The sequence below is a fragment of the Aotus nancymaae genome, unplaced genomic scaffold (genome assembly GCF_030222135.1).
Source record: "Aotus nancymaae isolate 86718 unplaced genomic scaffold, 86718_ANA_hifiasm-v0.15.2.pri h1tg000036l, whole genome shotgun sequence".
NCBI lineage: Eukaryota > Metazoa > Chordata > Mammalia > Primates > Aotidae > Aotus > Aotus nancymaae.
Window position 1 is genome coordinate 16,708,344 of NW_026988450.1, and position 18,591 is coordinate 16,726,934.

The 18,591-nt window shown below is 39.8% G+C and overlaps 2 protein-coding genes across 8 annotated transcripts in view; one reads left to right on the forward strand and one right to left on the reverse strand.

The window, feature by feature from the left end:
• Window positions 1-3,627, forward strand: part of TRIM55 (tripartite motif containing 55) — a 47,808-nt gene extending 44,181 nt beyond the window's left edge. For both annotated transcript variants that reach the window (XM_064384242.1, XM_064384246.1), the window contains one exon: window positions 2,603-3,627. In XM_064384242.1, the coding sequence (XP_064240312.1) occupies window positions 2,603-2,725 (123 nt within the window). In that variant the 3' untranslated portion in view covers window positions 2,726-3,627. The remainder of the gene's footprint in view (window positions 1-2,602) is intronic.
• Window positions 3,628-4,528: 901 nt separating this feature from the next.
• Window positions 4,529-18,591, reverse strand: part of CRH (corticotropin releasing hormone) — a 248,080-nt gene continuing 234,017 nt past the window's right edge. For 3 of the 6 annotated variants that reach the window (XM_064384249.1, XM_064384248.1, XM_064384247.1), the window contains one exon: window positions 4,529-5,664. In XM_064384249.1, the coding sequence (XP_064240319.1) occupies window positions 5,035-5,664 (630 nt within the window). In that variant the 3' untranslated portion in view covers window positions 4,529-5,034. Of the gene's footprint in view, window positions 5,665-6,408; window positions 8,061-18,591 lie in introns of those variants that run through there. The other 3 variants (XM_012463698.2, XM_012463700.2, XM_012463697.2) reach the window with 3 other exon arrangements.

Genomic DNA, 18,591 nt, shown 5'->3' on the forward strand with positions numbered 1-18,591 from the left:
ACCAGTCCCAAGAAATAGCACTTCCTGTGACAAAGGGAAGCCAGCATTTAGAAAAGTATGAAGGAACACATATATACAACTCCATTTGGGGAAAGCTATAGGAAAAAAGACCTGCTTTTGATTTGATGGGCTGTGCTTATAGAAAAGAGTTTTAGATCTTTAACTCATTCTTCTTTTATAAGGTAGCCATGTATGCAGTTGGGCCTCTTGGAGATACACTGGACAGTGTCACTGATGCCTGTGATTACAGCACACTGAAGGGATTAAATCATAGAAATAATGCCCAATTCTGGAAAAATGAGATTGCAAATACTATTGTCTTTTCTTCCTGGGGGTCAGTGCTATTGTATACAGCTCATCATAAACAGTCCCCAGGCAATTTTGCATGGCAGAGGAGCCTCTTCGCTGTTGAAAGAAAGGAGGGAGGGAAGAGGGGAGAGAAGGAAGGAAGGAAGGAAGGAAGGAAGGAAGGAAGGAAGGAAGGACCAACCTAATATAAGTGAGGCATGTGGAAAGTGCTTATATGTACTGTTTTATTTATTCAGTACTTACAACAATAGAGATGAGATAGAGGTTCTCATCTCTTTTACAGAAGAGAAAACGAAGACTCAGAGAGGTTAACTAACTTGTCCAAGTCATACATCTAATAAGTAGTTGATGTAGGATTCAAAACTAGGCTAAGCCTCTTTGCATAGAACTTTCTTTGCTGAGCCGGTTGCTGGATCCTCAGTAGATATAAACAAAACCAAGGAAGGAAGGAAGATTTTAATCTCTAGTACAGGAAAGCACAAAAATGTATATACATCCCAAAAGCAGCACAAGGGGCTTGTTTGGTAACAGTAGTTTCCCAAAGATTATGCTTTCTGCAGAAAACACATTATCCCACTTGTTTCACCCTTCAGCTATTTACAGCAGCTGCCATGGAAGTTCCCTTTAGACTAGAAACTGCCTTCAAGAAAGAGGCCACAAAATGGACGTTGATAGTCTGTTCATCCAGGCAGAATTCACTATTCACTCATATTGAATGGTTAGAAAAGTCTTTTTATGATATGCCCAGATCATTTGTTGTTGTTGTTGTTGTTGTTGTTGTTTGCAGAAACCATACATGAGACTTGAGGTTTTTTGTTTTGTTTTGTTTTGTTTTTTTGATTAGCCAGGGTAAGAGGACTATGGTTGGCAAAGGAGGAGTTTGACGTGTAAAAATAGGTGCAAGATTCTGTCAGGATGATGTTTATTTTACTTCAATTTCAAGGACGTTGAGGTATCTGACCCATTACCAACAGAATCTGGTAACATCCTTTTTCAAAAAGGCCAATTTCATCTGATGGCTCAACTATTCCTTCACAGAAAACTATGTACTTCAGTTTTACTCTACTGTGGGTAATACGATTTCACGGCCCTTTTTAACTTTCTATCAGGAAACAAAGGATCATCCCAAAGCCATAAAGACTTAGGACAATTTTATTGCTCTTGAAACATCATCTCCAAACATATGTTTAGGGCAAAATCTGGCAAGGTACAGGCTAAGAACTCATTTTGCTCTCAAGACTACTTTGAGTGGCAATAAAACAACATATTTAACCAAAGCTCTGCTTTGCTTGTGCCAGGTATTATACATTCATAGTGCGGCATCATAAAATCATCCAGGGCTTCGGAGCTGAATGCATGTGGCTACCTCATTGCTTTGAAATCAGTGGCATTCTAATCTGGTGGGATAGTTTTACCAGTGATGTCACTGGAACATGTTTGCTTATTTATACATACTTCTCCTAGGAAGAACGGTGTTTGCCATGGTACCTTGAAATGTAAAGAGTTTGAGCTCATAAAATCAAATCACATTTCAGCAAGAATTTTTCATGATTGTTCCTCATTCCATTAAGTTGTGATTTTTAAAAGCTGAAGCAACATAAATAAATTTTGCTTATGATATTAGGTTAACCAATTCAGAATTGCAATCTGTCTCTCTTAGGTGTTTACAAAATTATTTCTTTAGACATACTTATAATTATTTCTTTAGACATACTTATATTGGATTTGATTTAATATAGATATGGTTATTAGATTTTATTACCTAGAGAAAAAAATCCCATCATAATTTGCCCAAAATTAAGCCTGTAGTTTTGCAAAAATTATAGTAAGAAAATATATGTATGTGCATGGTAGAAACTTCTTCAGCAGTGGAGGGATTATATTAATATGCCCTGCAATGTCATGTGGCTTAAATTAGGAATTTTTTAAAATTTTTCAACCTTTTCTAAACCCAATTCCTAGTAGTTTCAATGAGATTTTTGTCTCAATAAATCATGTATAAGTGAACTTAAAAGAAAACTTCTGAACTCCTTTTTCCCAAGAACTTCTCTCCACTGCGTGCATTACTGTTTCTTCTTTTTGTATCATGAGTGCGAATTATTTTCATGACCCTTGGCTGTAGCCAAGGTAACCTGAGCTTGCTTTTCATTTCTAATAATTATGTCCCATATAATAATAGTTATAATAATAATAATTATTATTATTATACTTTCTCCTCAGTAGAAGAGTGACTGGACCAATCCAAAAAGAACGAACCTCTTTTTTCTCTGATTCCCGTTTTCTTCTGTTGCAGATTGGATTTGAGGCTCCTCCCCTCCAGGGACAGGCTGCAGCTCCAGCTAGTGGCAGTGGAGCTGATTCTGAGCCAGCTCGCCATATCTTCTCCTTTTCCTGGTTGAACTCCCTAAATGAATGATGTTCATTCCAACTGCTGCCCCTCTGTCTGCCTGGCTGAGATGCACATAGGCAGCAGGGAGCCCAAGCGAAATTCATATTATACAGATGATGAAAGGGACCTTTGAACAGAATTTCTGCAAAAATAACCCAAAACTGTAATTCCAGATGACTTATTGAACACATTGAGGGGAAAGAATATTTTGAGAAAACAGTTGGAGAAAGCACTGGAAAAAATAAACTTGATCTTATGCAAATCTTTTATTGTGTGGGAAACATTGGGAAGGGTGTGTAGGTATGGTACATGTGTGTGTCAGTAACAAGTGGCAAATGTTGAAAAAAGCGGTCACTATGCTCTCGTCTCTAATAGGCGCTGACTTTTTGCTATTATATTATAGTAACTCTCATTTCCTTTACTCTTGTAACAGTGCAGGTGGTCAGTGAAAATCAGTGTCAATTCAGAAGTGACTGATTTGATACATGGACAAAAAGTAAATCACTGACCAAAGCTATGCAATGTTTCACAAAGTTTTCCTCTTTTGCATAAAAGATGTAACTGGATGCATATTCAGAAATGTTCTTTGAATTTGGCGACACTTTCATAGTCCAGAAGGCTGAAGGCCTGGGACATCTCTTGTGACGTTTTTCTAATATTAGTTTCAGAGTTTCATAGATTAGGCACTTTAGTTGGAAAAAATATTCCAGCAAGAGCTGTCTAGTTTCTCTTGTATTCACTGTGGCACCAATCTGGTAAACTGCAGAACAACTACATGTATTTAAATATATATACACACACATCACACATTAAATATATATATATTTAAATCATGCTTTGTTAATATTTGTCCCACCATAATGCCTCCTTCATAAGTGTAACTTTACTCTATATGAACTCTTAAATAAATGATGTTTTTAAAAGCTTCATCTTATAATGATTTATTCAGTGTCCCATGTTATCTTATTAATCCATTAGTTAAGTGTATTTCAAGGATCCCAGATAAGAAGCATCTTCATACAGACAAATTAATTTTGAAGTATTAAACATTTGACTGAATTTTTTAAAGCTATAAATAAACTACCAAAGGCAAATACACTGTAAAACTAATTAAATGTGCTGTTCAGTTTTAAAAATGAATAAAGATAGTTCATGTTCCTAAGCATAAAAGTGATTAGGGTTGGCATAGGCATAAATGTGGAGGATATTTGTGTAATTATTAAAGTCAAAATGTTCTTCATAAGAAAATTTTTCCTTTGTGACATTTTATAAAGACTAAATTTAGTCATCTTAAGTGGAGATGCTCTCAAGTTTCTCTTATTAGAAGTAGTCATTGGAAAACAGCTTAGAAAAAATTGTTTTATGATACCAAAGTAGTAGTTTAACAGAGTGAGTCTTTCTCATAGAAAAAGAATGCAGCATTTTGGCCATACAGTTTGAAGGAATTTCTGCCTCGACACTTCTCCCTTCCTTTCATCTTTTCCGCACTCTCTCCAATTATTTCACATCTTTTAATTGATCAGGGCTAAATGTTATTTCCATTATGAAATGATCTTCCTTTTAAAATTACAATGTTTTGAGCTACTGGGAGCAACTTCTTGAATTATTTCACTCAACCTCAGAGAAGTAGTCCATGGCACAGAGATGAGCCCAACGTGATTGCAGGGTCTGTGTGGGCCACTGACAAATGTTTGTATTTTTAGTAGAAAAATGTAATGCAGGAATTTTTTTGTTTTTTGTTTTTTCTGGTGCTGAAGACAATTTGGAGGAAGCTAAGAGATGAGAGCATTTCAAGTGTATGAGCACTGAAGAGAAAAAATAAAGTCATGATTACCTTTGCAGCTTTTATTAAAAATATAAATATTCCACATTCTCTTACACAACCAAACTGACCAAGGACTGGAAAGATGTTTTATTACTGAAACGTTTACAAGAAAAAGTTGTTTCAAAGAGTTTACAGATTTAGTCTTACCCACCCAAGAGAATGGCATTCTCTTTGGCTCAGACCACAACAAAAACAACTGGGTGACTTCTGTCTGCTTTTTCAAACAAAACGTTTTCTCCCACGTCCACATTCCCTTTAAAACACCACTAAAAACACCTGGAAATGGAAACTAAACGTAGACAAAACGAATAACATTGTGTTGTTACTGCACGTGAATACACTTTGTGCATGCTAAGTAAAGGGTATAGGCTCTCTCCCTCTCTCCCTCCATGTTTCAAGCTATATAAAAATAAACAAATGGCATCAGAGCAGCGCTATGTTACAGAATACTTTTTTTTTTAATTTTTATTTTTGTGCTAAATGCAGAATCTTTTTGGCCAAACGCACCGTTTCATTTCCCAATAATCTCCATGAGTTTCCTGTTGCTGTGAGCTTGCTGCGCTAACTGCTCGGCCCTGGCCATTTCCAAGACTTCCCGAAGGAGGTGGAAGGTGAGATCCAGGGAGATGGGAGACTCCTCGGACCGCCTCTCCCTCTCCAGTGCCTCCTGGTGGCCGCCGAGGGCGTTCTTGGCGCCGCGCTCCGCGAGAGCCACGAGGCTGTCGACCGAGAGCCAAGGCAGCTGCTGCTGCTGCAGCAACACGCGGAAAATGTTGGCGGCCACCTGCTCCTGCGAAAGGCGGCTGCCGCTGCCGCCGGCGAGGACCGAGGAGGAGGGCAAAAGGCGAACGGTCGGGAACTTGTTGAGGTTCCCCAGGCGGAGGAAGTACTCCTCTCCCCTGCGGAGCAGGATCGGCCGAGCCTGTGGCTGCTGGGGCTGCTTGGACTGCGGCGGCGGCTGGAAGAGATCCAGGGGCTGAGGGAACCGCGGCGCCTGTCGGCCTCCCGGGACCGGCCCGCCTACCAGGAGCGCCCTGCATGGCGGGCAGGGCAGGAGAGCCACCAGCAGGATGCCTGCGGATACGAGCAGCGGCAGCCGCATGTTAGTGGAGCTCGCTGCGGCACAGAGGTGGGCGGAGGGCTGAATAAGAGAAGGGAAGAGAGAAAGAAGAGTTGGTCAGAGTTCGCTCAACTGGGAGGTGCACTCGAAGTCTTCCTACGGGACTCCCTTAGACGTGCTGGGCTCCGGCCTCAGGGCTTCGTGTGGGCGCTGTCCGCGGTGCTGAAGCGTCTGGGGAGCGGGGAGAGGGGCGCCTGCAGGGCTCCGCACCTAAGCTCACGCCCTTGCTGGGCAGGAGTGACCCTTCTTTCTAGACTTTGAAGGGACGGTCCCTGAGTCGTCTTCCTAATGATCCTCAAAACTAATTTTCCCGAGCCTAGATAAGAGCCACGGATTTAAGATCCCACCAGCGCTGACCACCTCCCTTCCAGATATTTCAGCATTTTCTTCCAAATTGAGAACTACTGCATCTGGTCCTCCCTCTCCACCTCTGCCCTTGCTGCCTTCTCTCGGGGGTCAGGATAGAAGCGGGTGGGGGTGCTCCTTTACACAGCCAGCGAGGAGCAACTGGCAGCACGGGTAACGAAGAGCAGCCGTCTAAGTTTGCTTTTGCCACATCCCAGCTACTATTGGAATCTTAAGGACCAGTCCGCGAACACGCGCACACACACACCGCACGCGCGCGCGCATACACAAACACACACGCATACGCACACACACATGCACACAGGCAAGGGCAGGCAGGGGCAGCCGGCTCCGCCGCGCACCTCGCGGCAGCTCGGGCAGCGCAAAGTTGGTGGCGCCTTCCGTCCAGGCGCTCCCTACCTTCCCAGGCGCTTCGCAGGTGAGCCGAGTGCTGCGGCCTCTCTGCAGAGGGACGTCTCCGGGGCTTTCTCTGGAGGCTGTCTTCCCTTCTCCTTTCTGTTCCTACTCTCTTTTTTCTTTCTCTCCTCTTTTCCCTCAGTCTCTCAATGGACTTGATCTCCGAGTTTCTCCACTCCAGAGCCTGGAGTGGGATTTTATAGTGTCGACCCTCTTCAGAAACCACGCAGCATTTGCCTAATAAGCTGACGCTCTCTTGACAGCTCGATTGCGTGCTGCCTCTGCTCCTGCATAAATCATAGGGCCCTGCCAAGGAGCGAGGGGCAGAATTTTGCTATCTCAACACTGAATCTCACATCCAATTATATCAACAGATATTTATCGCCTCTTGGTGACGTCAATGAGCTCTAAAATGGAAGGGCTTCTTATGACTTGTCCATTGACAAAAATTCTTGAATGAGATTTCCCAAGTGTGAAAACATATTGACCTCTTACTATGAGAGGCCAAATTAGGGGTGTGCAAAGAGACAACGAATGGGAGGAGGAAAGGGAAGTGGGAAGGAAGGGAGTTCTCCCAGTGCAGCCCTGCCAGGAAAGCAGCAGCCAGTTGGAGAGGGTGGATCTGGATGCCCCATCTCCTAACCTCCCTGACCAGGTGTCTCTGACACCTCAGTATCTAGAAATATCCCTTTGCTAGAGACAGAGTCCCACCATCTTTCTGCCTGGAAAAGAATGAAGCATCAGGAAAAGGGTGTGCAGGAACCTCCGGCTTTTAAATGTCTATCTGCTTTTTCCTCCCAAGAGCAAACACATAAAGGAGTTATGAGTCTGCAGAAGCAAGACCAATAAGTCTCTTAAAATGCAGTTCAAGTTTTTTAAATGATGACAAAAGCTACTCCCATGGTGAAGGGACACAAACCAGGGTCAGTAAGGGGTGCAGCAAAGATTTAACGTTCTCTCAGAAACTCCCTGCCCCTTCTTTGTCTCTCCTCTCACAATCTAATATTAATTGTGGACTTACTTTTCTATTCCCAAATTAAAGAGAGAGAGAAGGCCAGTGAGAGATGCATGAGTGAAACAAGCTTTACTTATACAATGCAAACCCAATTAGAGGCGTCCATTCTAACTTCCTAATCTACGTGGAAAAAGGCTTAAACTGTTCGACTACAGGACTAAATTAATCAGTTACATGTTTTCATTGATCAATATTGAGTCTGTAAAGAGGTAATCTCATTCATTTCACTTCCAAATACTATCAACATCCATAATAGTATCCATATCTGGGCCACCCAGGTTGGTTCCTTTTAATCATTTCTTTTTCCAAATGCAAATGTGCTTCATATGAGCCTGTTAAATAAATAAATGCTCTCTGATATTTCACAGAAAGGAATGGAATGCTAAGCCTGTAAAACTACACTCAATTTTTGAATTAAATTGATACTATCATATAGATGGGAGGCAGTTACCTCTGATTCTGCAATTCAAACCGCAATTCCAAATTCCTGTGCCTGTGATTCAATTCAGCTTCCAGATAACCATCAGAGTTGTTTATCAGAAATTTCCTGCTCCTCATTTCTGGTTACTTCTGCTGCTTCCTTTGTAGCTAATGTGACAAATGATGCAATGCATATTTCAACTCCCACTTTGGGTCTATACCAATCCACAACTGCTCTTAGGAACAAAGGAAGGCAGGGAGAGAAATGCTGACAGTTTGCAGAGAAGCCAGCCCATAGTTGGATCACTGCACTATGTTAGGTACTTTTGATACAAGAGAACAGAGAAAGAAATGTGTCTACTGGGAAAGATGTGAGTTGTTAATAGAAGATCATGATTATGGAAAATGGTTAAGTTTCTGGGAGAAAGCTGTGTTTTATACTGGGAGGAAAGCACACAGAACATTAGATTTTGTTATTGTGGGCTTTTTAAGCTGGAATGGGTTCAACATTTTGGCTTACTCTCCTTTATGACCTGTTTTCTGACCCCATTAGCAGATTTCAGCTTGGATGTCAATCTGGAGGTGAAACGTTGACTTGGAATAGGAAGTTGCAGTGCAGTAAATGGATACAGAAGAGGAACTAGGAAAGGGATATGGTCATGAGTTTAGCTGGGGAGGTCTGGGAGGTTCTTCCAGAGAAGACACAAGTTTTGGGTTCTGACTAACCCTACACCCCTACGTATCTCACTCCCATTGGGCTATCCGGGGGATGTTGTTTTAGCATAGCTCCCTGCTCACTGTTGAGTCTTTGCTGTGAGGTTTTCTTGCGGTAAGTCATTAATGGAACCAAAGTGGCTCCAACTACGTAGTAAGGAAATTTCTCTTTAGAACCCTGGAGGAAGAGAGGCTATACACAGCAGCTTCTATATGCCACGATTAATCTGTATTAGTCTGTTTTTACACTGCTAAGAAAGACATACCCAAGACTGGATAACTTAAAAAGGAAAGTGGCTTAATGAACTCACATTTTCACATGGTAGGGGAAGCCTCACAGTCATGGCAGGAGGCAAAGGAGAAGCAAAGGCACGTCTTACACAGTGGCAGGCAAGAGAGCATGCGCAGGGGGAACTCTCCTTTCTAAAACCATCAGATCTGATGAGACTTATTCACTATCACAAGAAGAGCACAGGAAAGACTCACTCTCATGATTCAATTACCTCCCACCAGATTCCTCCCATGACACATGGGAACTATGGGAGCTACAACTCAAGATGAAATTTGGGTGGAAACAGCCTAACCATATCATTATCCAAAATTTATATTTCATTAAATCACCCAGTGTTTACATTAGAAATGACTTAAAGAGATCACTCCATTCAAATGAGAACCAGAGAAGTTAAGTGACTTACCTGAAGTCACTCAGCTGAGTTAGTGGTAAAGTGAGAATTAGAAACCAGTTCTTTTGATTACCAGCCCATATCATTTGCATAATGTAACAACCACCTTTGGATTTTCTTTTCCAGCAAAGGCACACAAATTGAGGTGAAAAGACAAATTTTTAAAAAATTTTAGAGCTAGAATCTCACTTTGTTGCCCAAGCTGAAGGCTTGATAGCTCACTGCAGCCTAGAACTCCAGGGCTCCAGTGATTCTCAGCCTCCTGAGCAGTTGGAATTATAGGCATCAATCACCATGGCTTGCCTGAGAAGATGTATTTAGATAAAGTAATATATTCACACACCAATTGTGGAGTACATTTTCTACATTTTCCTTTTATTGATAAACTAAGGTATGAGAATGTGGAAATTCTTTGGCATGCTGATGTCTGTGGCACCTGATTTTCGATCAATGTGCACATGCATTGCAATTACTTTTCAGTATTACCAAATTAAAATGCATTAATTGATTATTCTGGCTAGGCGACCTTTGAAAAAAGTGATCTTTGGATACAGTATAGAGGATGAGAGGGATTCTCAAAATCATAATATGGATCTATGATTTGAGAAATAACATATGCAGATAACTTAAATGTGCAGTAAATATCCAAATCCATAAAAATCACCACTGACAGATCTGATCTTACATGTAGGAATAACTTCTTGAAAGGAGTCATTGGAGAACCAATTGCAATGCTTTTAGAACCTAAAAATACAATCCAAGAAACATGAGCACAAAACAGGGATTACTTCATGTTTTAAATCATATTTTTCAACATCTACATAATATATGATATAGGTAAATTAAAACAGATGTGACACGACAGTCTAAAAAAGAAATATCAGAAATAATAGGTAACTGGGCATATTTTTGTCACTTGCATCGCCTTGTACCTTTGCAAGCTTCTGTCAGCACAGCTCGTGGCAAACAAACACCGTTTCCAAGTTGGCTATTGGAAACATTTGTTGAAATGAATCTACCATTCCGATGACAGCCTTCAGAAATGCTGAGGGTGGACATGTGGTTTAGTAATTGTTTGTAACTGTTCTTTAGATAGATTAAGTAACTGCCTTCTGCTTCCACAGGAGGACTGAGGAAAGGCTCTCAAACAGCAAAATATCTAACTGCTTCACTGGCGACAATAACTTTTTCTTCAAAGCCATACATGCTCTTTGCAGAAAACTTAGAAAAATCAGAAAAGCATAAAGAAGAACATAAAATTCCTCAGAATATCAGAATCGAAACACAGTTAATTAATATTTTGTTGTTTTCCTTGAGCATTTTTCCTGAGTTCATAATCATAATTGAGATAACACTATGTCCTTAATACTGAATCTCAGTTAAAAAAAAAACCTCTCATTTTTGCACTTAAAATTGAGAGCAAATTTTAAATGTTCTCATTACCAAAAAGTGGTAAGTAAGTGAGATAATGGATATGTTAATTAGTTTGATTTAAAATATAATTTTTATTTGTCAATTTACATTAATTAATTCATTGAAAAATAATTTATTGAAGAAATCTTCCCCAGATTCCTATATTAGGTTTAGCACCTGTGCTTTATATTTTTCTAACAGCATGAATGTTCTTCATTGCAAAGCTCACATTTTGTCACAGTTACTGGTACAATATGTACCTCCTTTGCTGGACTATAAACTGTGTAGCAGGGCTTTGATTGTCTTTGTAAGTTGCCATATCCATTTCTCTTGCCCCAAACATGGTAGATACCCAGTAAGCCTGTTGAATGAATGAATGAATGAATGAATGAATGTATAAAAATTACCCATAAGCTAAACATTATCCAGACATAACTAAAATTTTATAACCCACTTTTTTCCACTTAAAGTTATATCTCAAACATTTTCCTATATCCAAGTGAAATCCTTTTTTATTGCATGATATTGCATCAAGATGTGCCAAATTTTCTATTTATTCTTCATTGTTGATCACTGCCCTAATGACCTACTTTTTATTCTTCTTCATCTTACCTTGCACTTTTAAGGAATACACCCACAGAATTATTTCCTGATTTTTCAAATATAAACAATATCTCTTAACTCCCAGACTGTAAGATGTGATTATTTATCCCTTCAACTATTCAGACACCCTCCTCCACCTTGATCTCTCAGTCTCTTTCATCTGTACTTTAACTTCTAGATTGTCCATGTTAATTCTTTTTATAATCATAGTTAAGTCTTCTGTGCTTTTGTGCTTTTACTATAGATTATTCTACACTTGATCTTAGCCAAAGGGCCAAGAAGCGATACAGATAGATAGATAGATAGATAGATAGATAGATAGATAGATAGATAGATAGATGATAGATAGATATAGATAGATTCTAAAAGTGGGAAATCAATATAGTTTTTAATTATTGACTATGTAAATTGTTCACTGCAGAATAAGATCATAGATTCCAATTACATTTCCTATCTTGTTTTTGGTTTTTCTATAATTTTCAATTGCCACTTTTATATTTTTTATGCTCCCAGTTTGGTTTTTTTCTAGAATTACGAATTGTCTTAATTTTGTTCTCATTTGTTTTCAGATTTTCCATCATAATAAGTAATCTATTAAGTCCTTAACCTCTTTTTAAGACCTCACTCCTTGAGCACACTAACCTGCTGCTTTCAAACTAGTTACTTTCTAAATCTGACACACTGGGGCTTCTCTTTTCTTCTTTCCTGGATCGAATTCCCTGTCCAGAATCGCATGACTTATTCCCTCTTGATCTCAGAATTTTATTTTGCTAGAGAACATCCTTTGGTAACTTTCTAAGAAAGGATATATGAGTGGCATATTTTCTGACTCCTTGCAGTCCTGAAAATGATTATATTTTACCCAGATATTTGAGTGATACTTTATCAAGGTATACAATTTCAGGTTAAATATAATTCTCCATTAGACCTTTAGGTGTTATTCTCTAGTGTTGTACTATCTAGTGCTGCTGGTAAGAAATCCAGTGTCATTCTGATCCTAATTTCCTTTTCTTCCTTCCTTCCTTTCTTTCTCTCTCTTTCTTTTTCTTTCTTTCTTTTCCTTCCTTCCTTCCTTTCCTCATTTCTTCCTTCCTTCCTTCTTTTTCTTGATGGTCTTACTCTGTCACCCAGGCTGGACAGTGCAGTGGTGTGATCTCAACTCACTGCAACTTCTGTCTCCCCAGTTCAAGTGATTCTCCCACCTCAGCTTCCCGAGTAGCAGCTGGGACTACAGGCATGCACCACCACACCTGGCTAATTTTTGTGTTTTTAGTAGAGATGGGGTTTCACCATGTTGGCCAGGCTGGTCTCCAACTTCTGACCTCAGGTGATCCAACTGCCTTGGCCTCCCAAAGTGCTGGGATTACAGGAGTGAGCCACTATGCCCAGCCTGATTCTCATTTTCCATAGGACCTTTTTTCTTATTCTCTCTTGAAGCTTTTAGTCTCTTCTTTTTTTGTTGATGTTCTGAAATTTTAGGATGGTCTTTGGGTCTTTTTTCATGTACTCATTTTAATTTGGAGACTCTTGCTCTTCAAGGGTGAAAAAAAACTCCTGTATTATTTCTATTATAATTTTTTCCATTTTCTTTATTCTTTCTTTTTGGGGATTTCTATTGTGAGATATTCTCCCCTCTATTGGCTGTCTGTGTTTACTATTTTCTGTCCTATTAGAACTTTTAGTTTGTCATTCTACTTTCTAAGATATTCTTCAATATCTCCCAGCTCTTCAGTTACTTTCATTTTACAACTGCACATTCAACCTCCAGACATTTTATTCTTTCTCCATTCCTTTTTCATAACTCCTGTTCTTGCTTTACAGTGTAATGTTCTCTCTGATCTATTTAAGAATATTAACTAGAAGGTTTCTAAGTTTTCTTTCTTTCCCTGAATTATCTATTCCATCCATGGTCATTTAAAAATTTTTATTTATCTTCTCAATTTTATGCTGGAGATCTTTGCGAAATCCCTGAAGGTGACCCTGTGTATGAATGGTAGCACCCTCATGTTTAACAATTCATCAGTGCAAAGCTGATGAAGAACTCTATGTGCAGAGTAAGAAGCATGCTTCTTGCCAAGCAGCCTTCCTTCCAGGGTGATCACATGGTGAACTCAGGATACCCATGAATGTCATATTGTAGAAAATTCCTCTCTGTAGCCATTCGATTTTATTTAAGAAAAATGTATGTATTAGTTTTCTGAGGTTGCTACAGCAAATAGCACAGACAGGATAACTTAAACAACAGAAATTTATTTTCTGCCTTCTGGAGAAGTCCAAGGTCAAAGTGTCAACAGGGTTGTTTTCTTCCAAGGCCTCTCTCCTTGCCTTGCAGTTGGCCATCTTCTCCCTGTGCCTTCACAAGGCCTTTCCTCTGTGTGTGTCCATGCTTCCATCTCCTCTGCCTACAAAGACACCAGTCATACTGGATTAGGACCAACCCAAATGACCTAATTTAAACTTTAATTACCTCTTTAAAGGCCCCGTCTCCAAATACAGTCAGAATACAAAATTCACATGTGAATTTTCTACATCGAGGGGACACATTTCAGCCAATAACAATATGTTTGCCGATGTGTATTTCTTTATTTGCTTGTTGCCTAACAGGCAGACATTTGAATGTTTGGCATTCTCCACATGGGATAAGAAAAGCTGGTGGAGAGGTTGACTCTTCCATATATAGACATTCAGGTATTCCCTGTATTTTTGACCCTTTTCTCATTCCTGTCTTTGGTGAGACTTGGAGGTTCTGAGCTTGAGCCCCTACTAGGCTCTGCAGGTGGGATCCTCCCTTGGCTACCTGCCTTAGCTGCTTCTTCCGCATTTTCCTCGGGAGATGCCGCATATTCTCTGCCCTCCTCCTCCCTGTCCCTTTGTGGACCCCTTACAGCTGCTCTTTCTTCCTTCCTTCCTCAAACACCATCTTCTCTGCTCTCATTACTTCAGAAGTTTGCTAAACCCTCTCACCTCCTTACATTTCTTATCCTGTTCTTCTCATCATTTGGAGTTTATACTATTATTTTAATGGAGTCTCATAGAAAGGAGAGATAAACACACATGGATTTTGGGGGAAAAAAACCGTCTAAATGCAGTGTGGAGGATACATTGGTGGAGCAAGAAGGCAGAAAAGAGACTTATAGTCTTTGGGTTATTAGCCCTGGGCCTCCACAGAACAAGCATCACAGGCCCAGGGATGACAGGAGGTATGGAAGGCAAGGGCAGCATCCCAGGAGCCCAGGACCCTCTACCTGTGGACAGCCACATCGTTGTTCACATTTTGGTGGGGACAGTTCCCCATCAATCAAAAATTCTGTCAGCACCCATGAGTCATCATTGATTGTCTTACCTCCTTTCCTGAGACAATGGCAAGGACTTTGTTACCTGTGCATCAATTTTTCCAGAAGTTCAGAAGTAACGGACCCTGGGAAGATGACTCAGAACATCAGAAAACCAGCACGTTCTGCTTCTCTTACAAGCTCTGGTCTTGACAGACACTATTGCCCTTTCTATTTACATCATAATACATTGATTGTTTTCAGACTCCAGGTAATGGATGGAGGGCAGTGAAAGGATACGTGTGAACTTTCTGTCATGAAGGGCAATTTGCAGAAACTAATCATCTTACAAGCGTTGCTCAGAAGAAAGAAATCCATCAACCAGGCACCCCGAATAGGTATTTATATTCATGAACATCACTTGACTCTGAAGAAAGAGTTCCCAAAGAAGCCTCCTAGGAATGTTGCTGGTGTCACAAAAAGGGAAGGGAAACGTTAAAGAAAAGTTAAACTCATATTTTACTGCAGAATTTGTTAGTGTTTTAAAATGTTTATTCAGCAGTATAAATCCCTAAGTCTTTAGCACTTCCCAGACTTATTTGATCATGGAACATGTTTATCACTGGACTAGTTGGGAAATAAGCCTGAAGGCATTTTATGAAAAGTCCAGCTAGACTTTTTTTTCTTTGCCCTTTGATATTTAAGTCCATGATTAGAGCTACTAGTAATTTTCTACCACTCCAAAGAGAAAATTTAAAATGCCACCTTTTGCTCTTGAAGAGAGGGTCTCAGGGTAAGGAAATTTGTCTATTTTCACTGATTCTGAGGATTACCTGCCCTGGGAAGGGTCACCTTCCAACAAGAAGCTGCCAAGCCTCAACTCACCACCCATGAAATGGTCAACTCTGTTTGCATACTTCCTGATCAGAGGAAGGAGCTGGTCTCTACAGAAAGGTAGCCCGGTGGAAATCCATGGACGTACCTTGCAAAGGAGAACCCTCTTTGAGTAGGCAGGCGTGTCCTAGACAAAACTGGTTGTGATGGATGAAATTGGGCTTTTCATAAGGGAAAGTCAGTTATTCAAGAAACAACAAGCAATGAGGGCTATAGAGGTGGACAGAAACTTGGGAGGCCAACATTCAGAAGCTGTAGATTTCAAAGATGTTACAAGTCGTGGGTTCAGACCTTTCGTAAACCTTAGAACAAGATCTTCTCATTTTCAAGACTTCTGTTATCCATCTGTAGGACATTCTCTTCCATTATGAGAGCTAGTTATTTTTGTTCATGTGTGTGTGCTTATCTGCCTGTCTCCCACTTCAGTTATGAACTGACCTCCCACTTCCTTTAGTTCATGACTCCTAACATACTGCTTATGCATGGTACATATTGGTTCTTGGGGACTGACTATGTGTGTTCTACTTAGGAGAAAGGCTACATCAACTCAAGATGGTTTCGTAACTGTGAAAGCAATGAGTCCTTGATGGGCGATTATGGGAAACCTATGTCTGAAAAATGAAGGATCTGATCTTCCACATTCACTCTTCTTTTTGCATTTTAGGAGTGATCTGAGCAACAACATTGCCGGGATAATAGAAAAAGACTTCATGGCCCTAAGCAGCAGTGATGTTTAATGCTCCTATTCAGATAAAGCTAAATATAGATACATATTTGAGCCTCACCTCATTTTCCAACTTGCTTTCATTGTACTTTAATTCCTAATAGCTATAAGGTTCTGCCTCGTGCTAATGTACTTTTATATTTCCAGAAGCAATAATAATTGTAATAATGGGATGTGTTTAATTTGAATGGAGAAATACAATTATATAACCTGATAGATTTATTCTATAAAAGTGCTTTTCTGCTTTTTGAAGTAGGACAGTGCTGTGGACTAAATGTTTGTGTCCCCCCAACATACATATGCTGAAGCCTAATCCCCAATGTGATGGTATTTAGAGGTGGGGCCTTTGGAAGGTAATTAGGTCATGAGGGTGGAAACCCCACGAGTGGGATTAGTGCCTTTATAAAAAGAGACAGAAGAGATGATCTCTCTTCCTCTCGGCCATGTGAAGATACAGTGAGAAGTCAGTCTTCTGCAAACTAGGAAGAAGGCCCCCTCCAGACACTGGATTCACTGGCACCTTGATCTTTGACGTCCCTGCCTCCAGAACTGTGGGAAATAAATGTTTGTTGTTGAAGCCACCTAGTCTATGGTATTCTGTTTTGGCAGCTCGAACTAAGGTAAGCAGCATATCTGATTCATGTTTGTAATGGAATTTGTTCTAATATCTTTACTTGAATATTGTAAAGTGTTGTAAAGCACTTCAAAGCAACTTTACAGCACTCTTCTGTGGGAACACACTAGACTTCTAAGTATGACATTTGTCAAGCTACCTGAATACAGGTCTGACTCTTGCTTTCTAGCTGGGTGACCTCGGACAATTTATTTAAATTTCCAAACATTTCCTTTTTTTTTTTGTTTTGGTCAAATTAATATAAAATGTAAGTCTCCTTATCTGTTTCTCTTGTGGGATTAACAAATAAGGATTAACAAATGAGAGAGTGCACTCAGGGCTAGTTATAAGTATTCAATAAACATTTGTCGTTGTTGCTGTTGGGGTAATGATGTAGTGCTTGGTGCTGTTGAAGGTGGCAATTCTGTCTAATCTCAGGTCCTCCAAGCCTACCATGCTGTGCTCAGTTGCAATAAATGTTTATTAATGAAATAAAAGAATAAAACAAATATACTCATTAGCTTTTTCTTCTAATACTAGAAGCTTTCAGCCACCTAGTTGATTGAAGACTTTTTTTCAATTTATAGACTTTATAAGAGCAATTTGAGATTGACAGAAAAATTAAGCAGAAAGTACAGACAGTTCTCATAGAATCTTTCTCCCCACCCCAACACCCCAACACCACTCCTCCCCTTAGATTCCCCCTTTTATTAACGTCCTGCATTTGTTTCAATCGATGAGCCAATATTGATGCAATATTATTGACTAAAGTCCATCGTTTCCTTTAGAGTTCACTGTTGGTATTTTAAATTCTGTGAGCTTTGACAAATACATAATACCATGTATCCACCATTACAGTATTGTACAGAATAGTTTCACTGCCCTAACAGTCCCTTGGGCTTCCCCTATTCATCCCTCCCTCCCTCCCCTCAACCCCTGGCAACCACTCATCCTTTTAGTTTCTATAATTTTGCTTTTTTCCTAGGATGACATGCAGTTGGAATCACACAGTATGGAGCCTTTTTTGACTGGTTTCTTTCACTTACACAATGTATATTTTAGGTTCCTCCATGTCTATTCAAACAAAACTACACTTTTACTTAGGAATAGGGTCATTTTATGGGAATGATCCATTTGGCTAATGTATCCCTTCTTAGGAAATGCTCATTTAAGGACTAATTCCTTGTTGAAACACTTATTCTTAGCCTAATTTATTAATTTAACTGAAAACAGGTGCACTCAAAGGGGAATTTCCCATCTGAAGGAGAGTTTAAAAGCAATGATTAAAAATGCTTGGTAATTAAGTACTAATTGGTAATGAACTGCTGATTAAAAATAAAATTCAACAATATATGTATACCTTTTTACTTTCAAGATTAGTAAGTCCATCACTTCCTGGTGGGAGCCCCAATTATACCACAAGGCTCTTAGGGACCTGTCAGGTTCTCCTAAGGTAATATGAATTACTACTCATAGCAAGCTGGCTAGAAATTCTCTTTTTAAAATTATTATTATCTATAACTGAATTGCTTCTGAATGACCTTACTATCATCCCATTCTCGGTCTCTCTCTAAGGTCAAGGTAATAGAAAATAATCATTTGTCATAAATTTAAAAACTCCCCTTTTACTCAACTTGTCTGTCTCCCTGAGTTGATCTCTGGAGGATCCTTCCTTCCTCCAGCTTGAAGGAGGAGATGGGGACAGCACAGATACAGTTGCCTTCACACCTTCCCAGGCCAGCCCCAGATGAGCAGGCCTCTTCCAGACTTAATTTCCTTGATAATTTTGTGCTCATCCTGTTCCACTAGATACTGTAGGATACAGATTCTTCTGC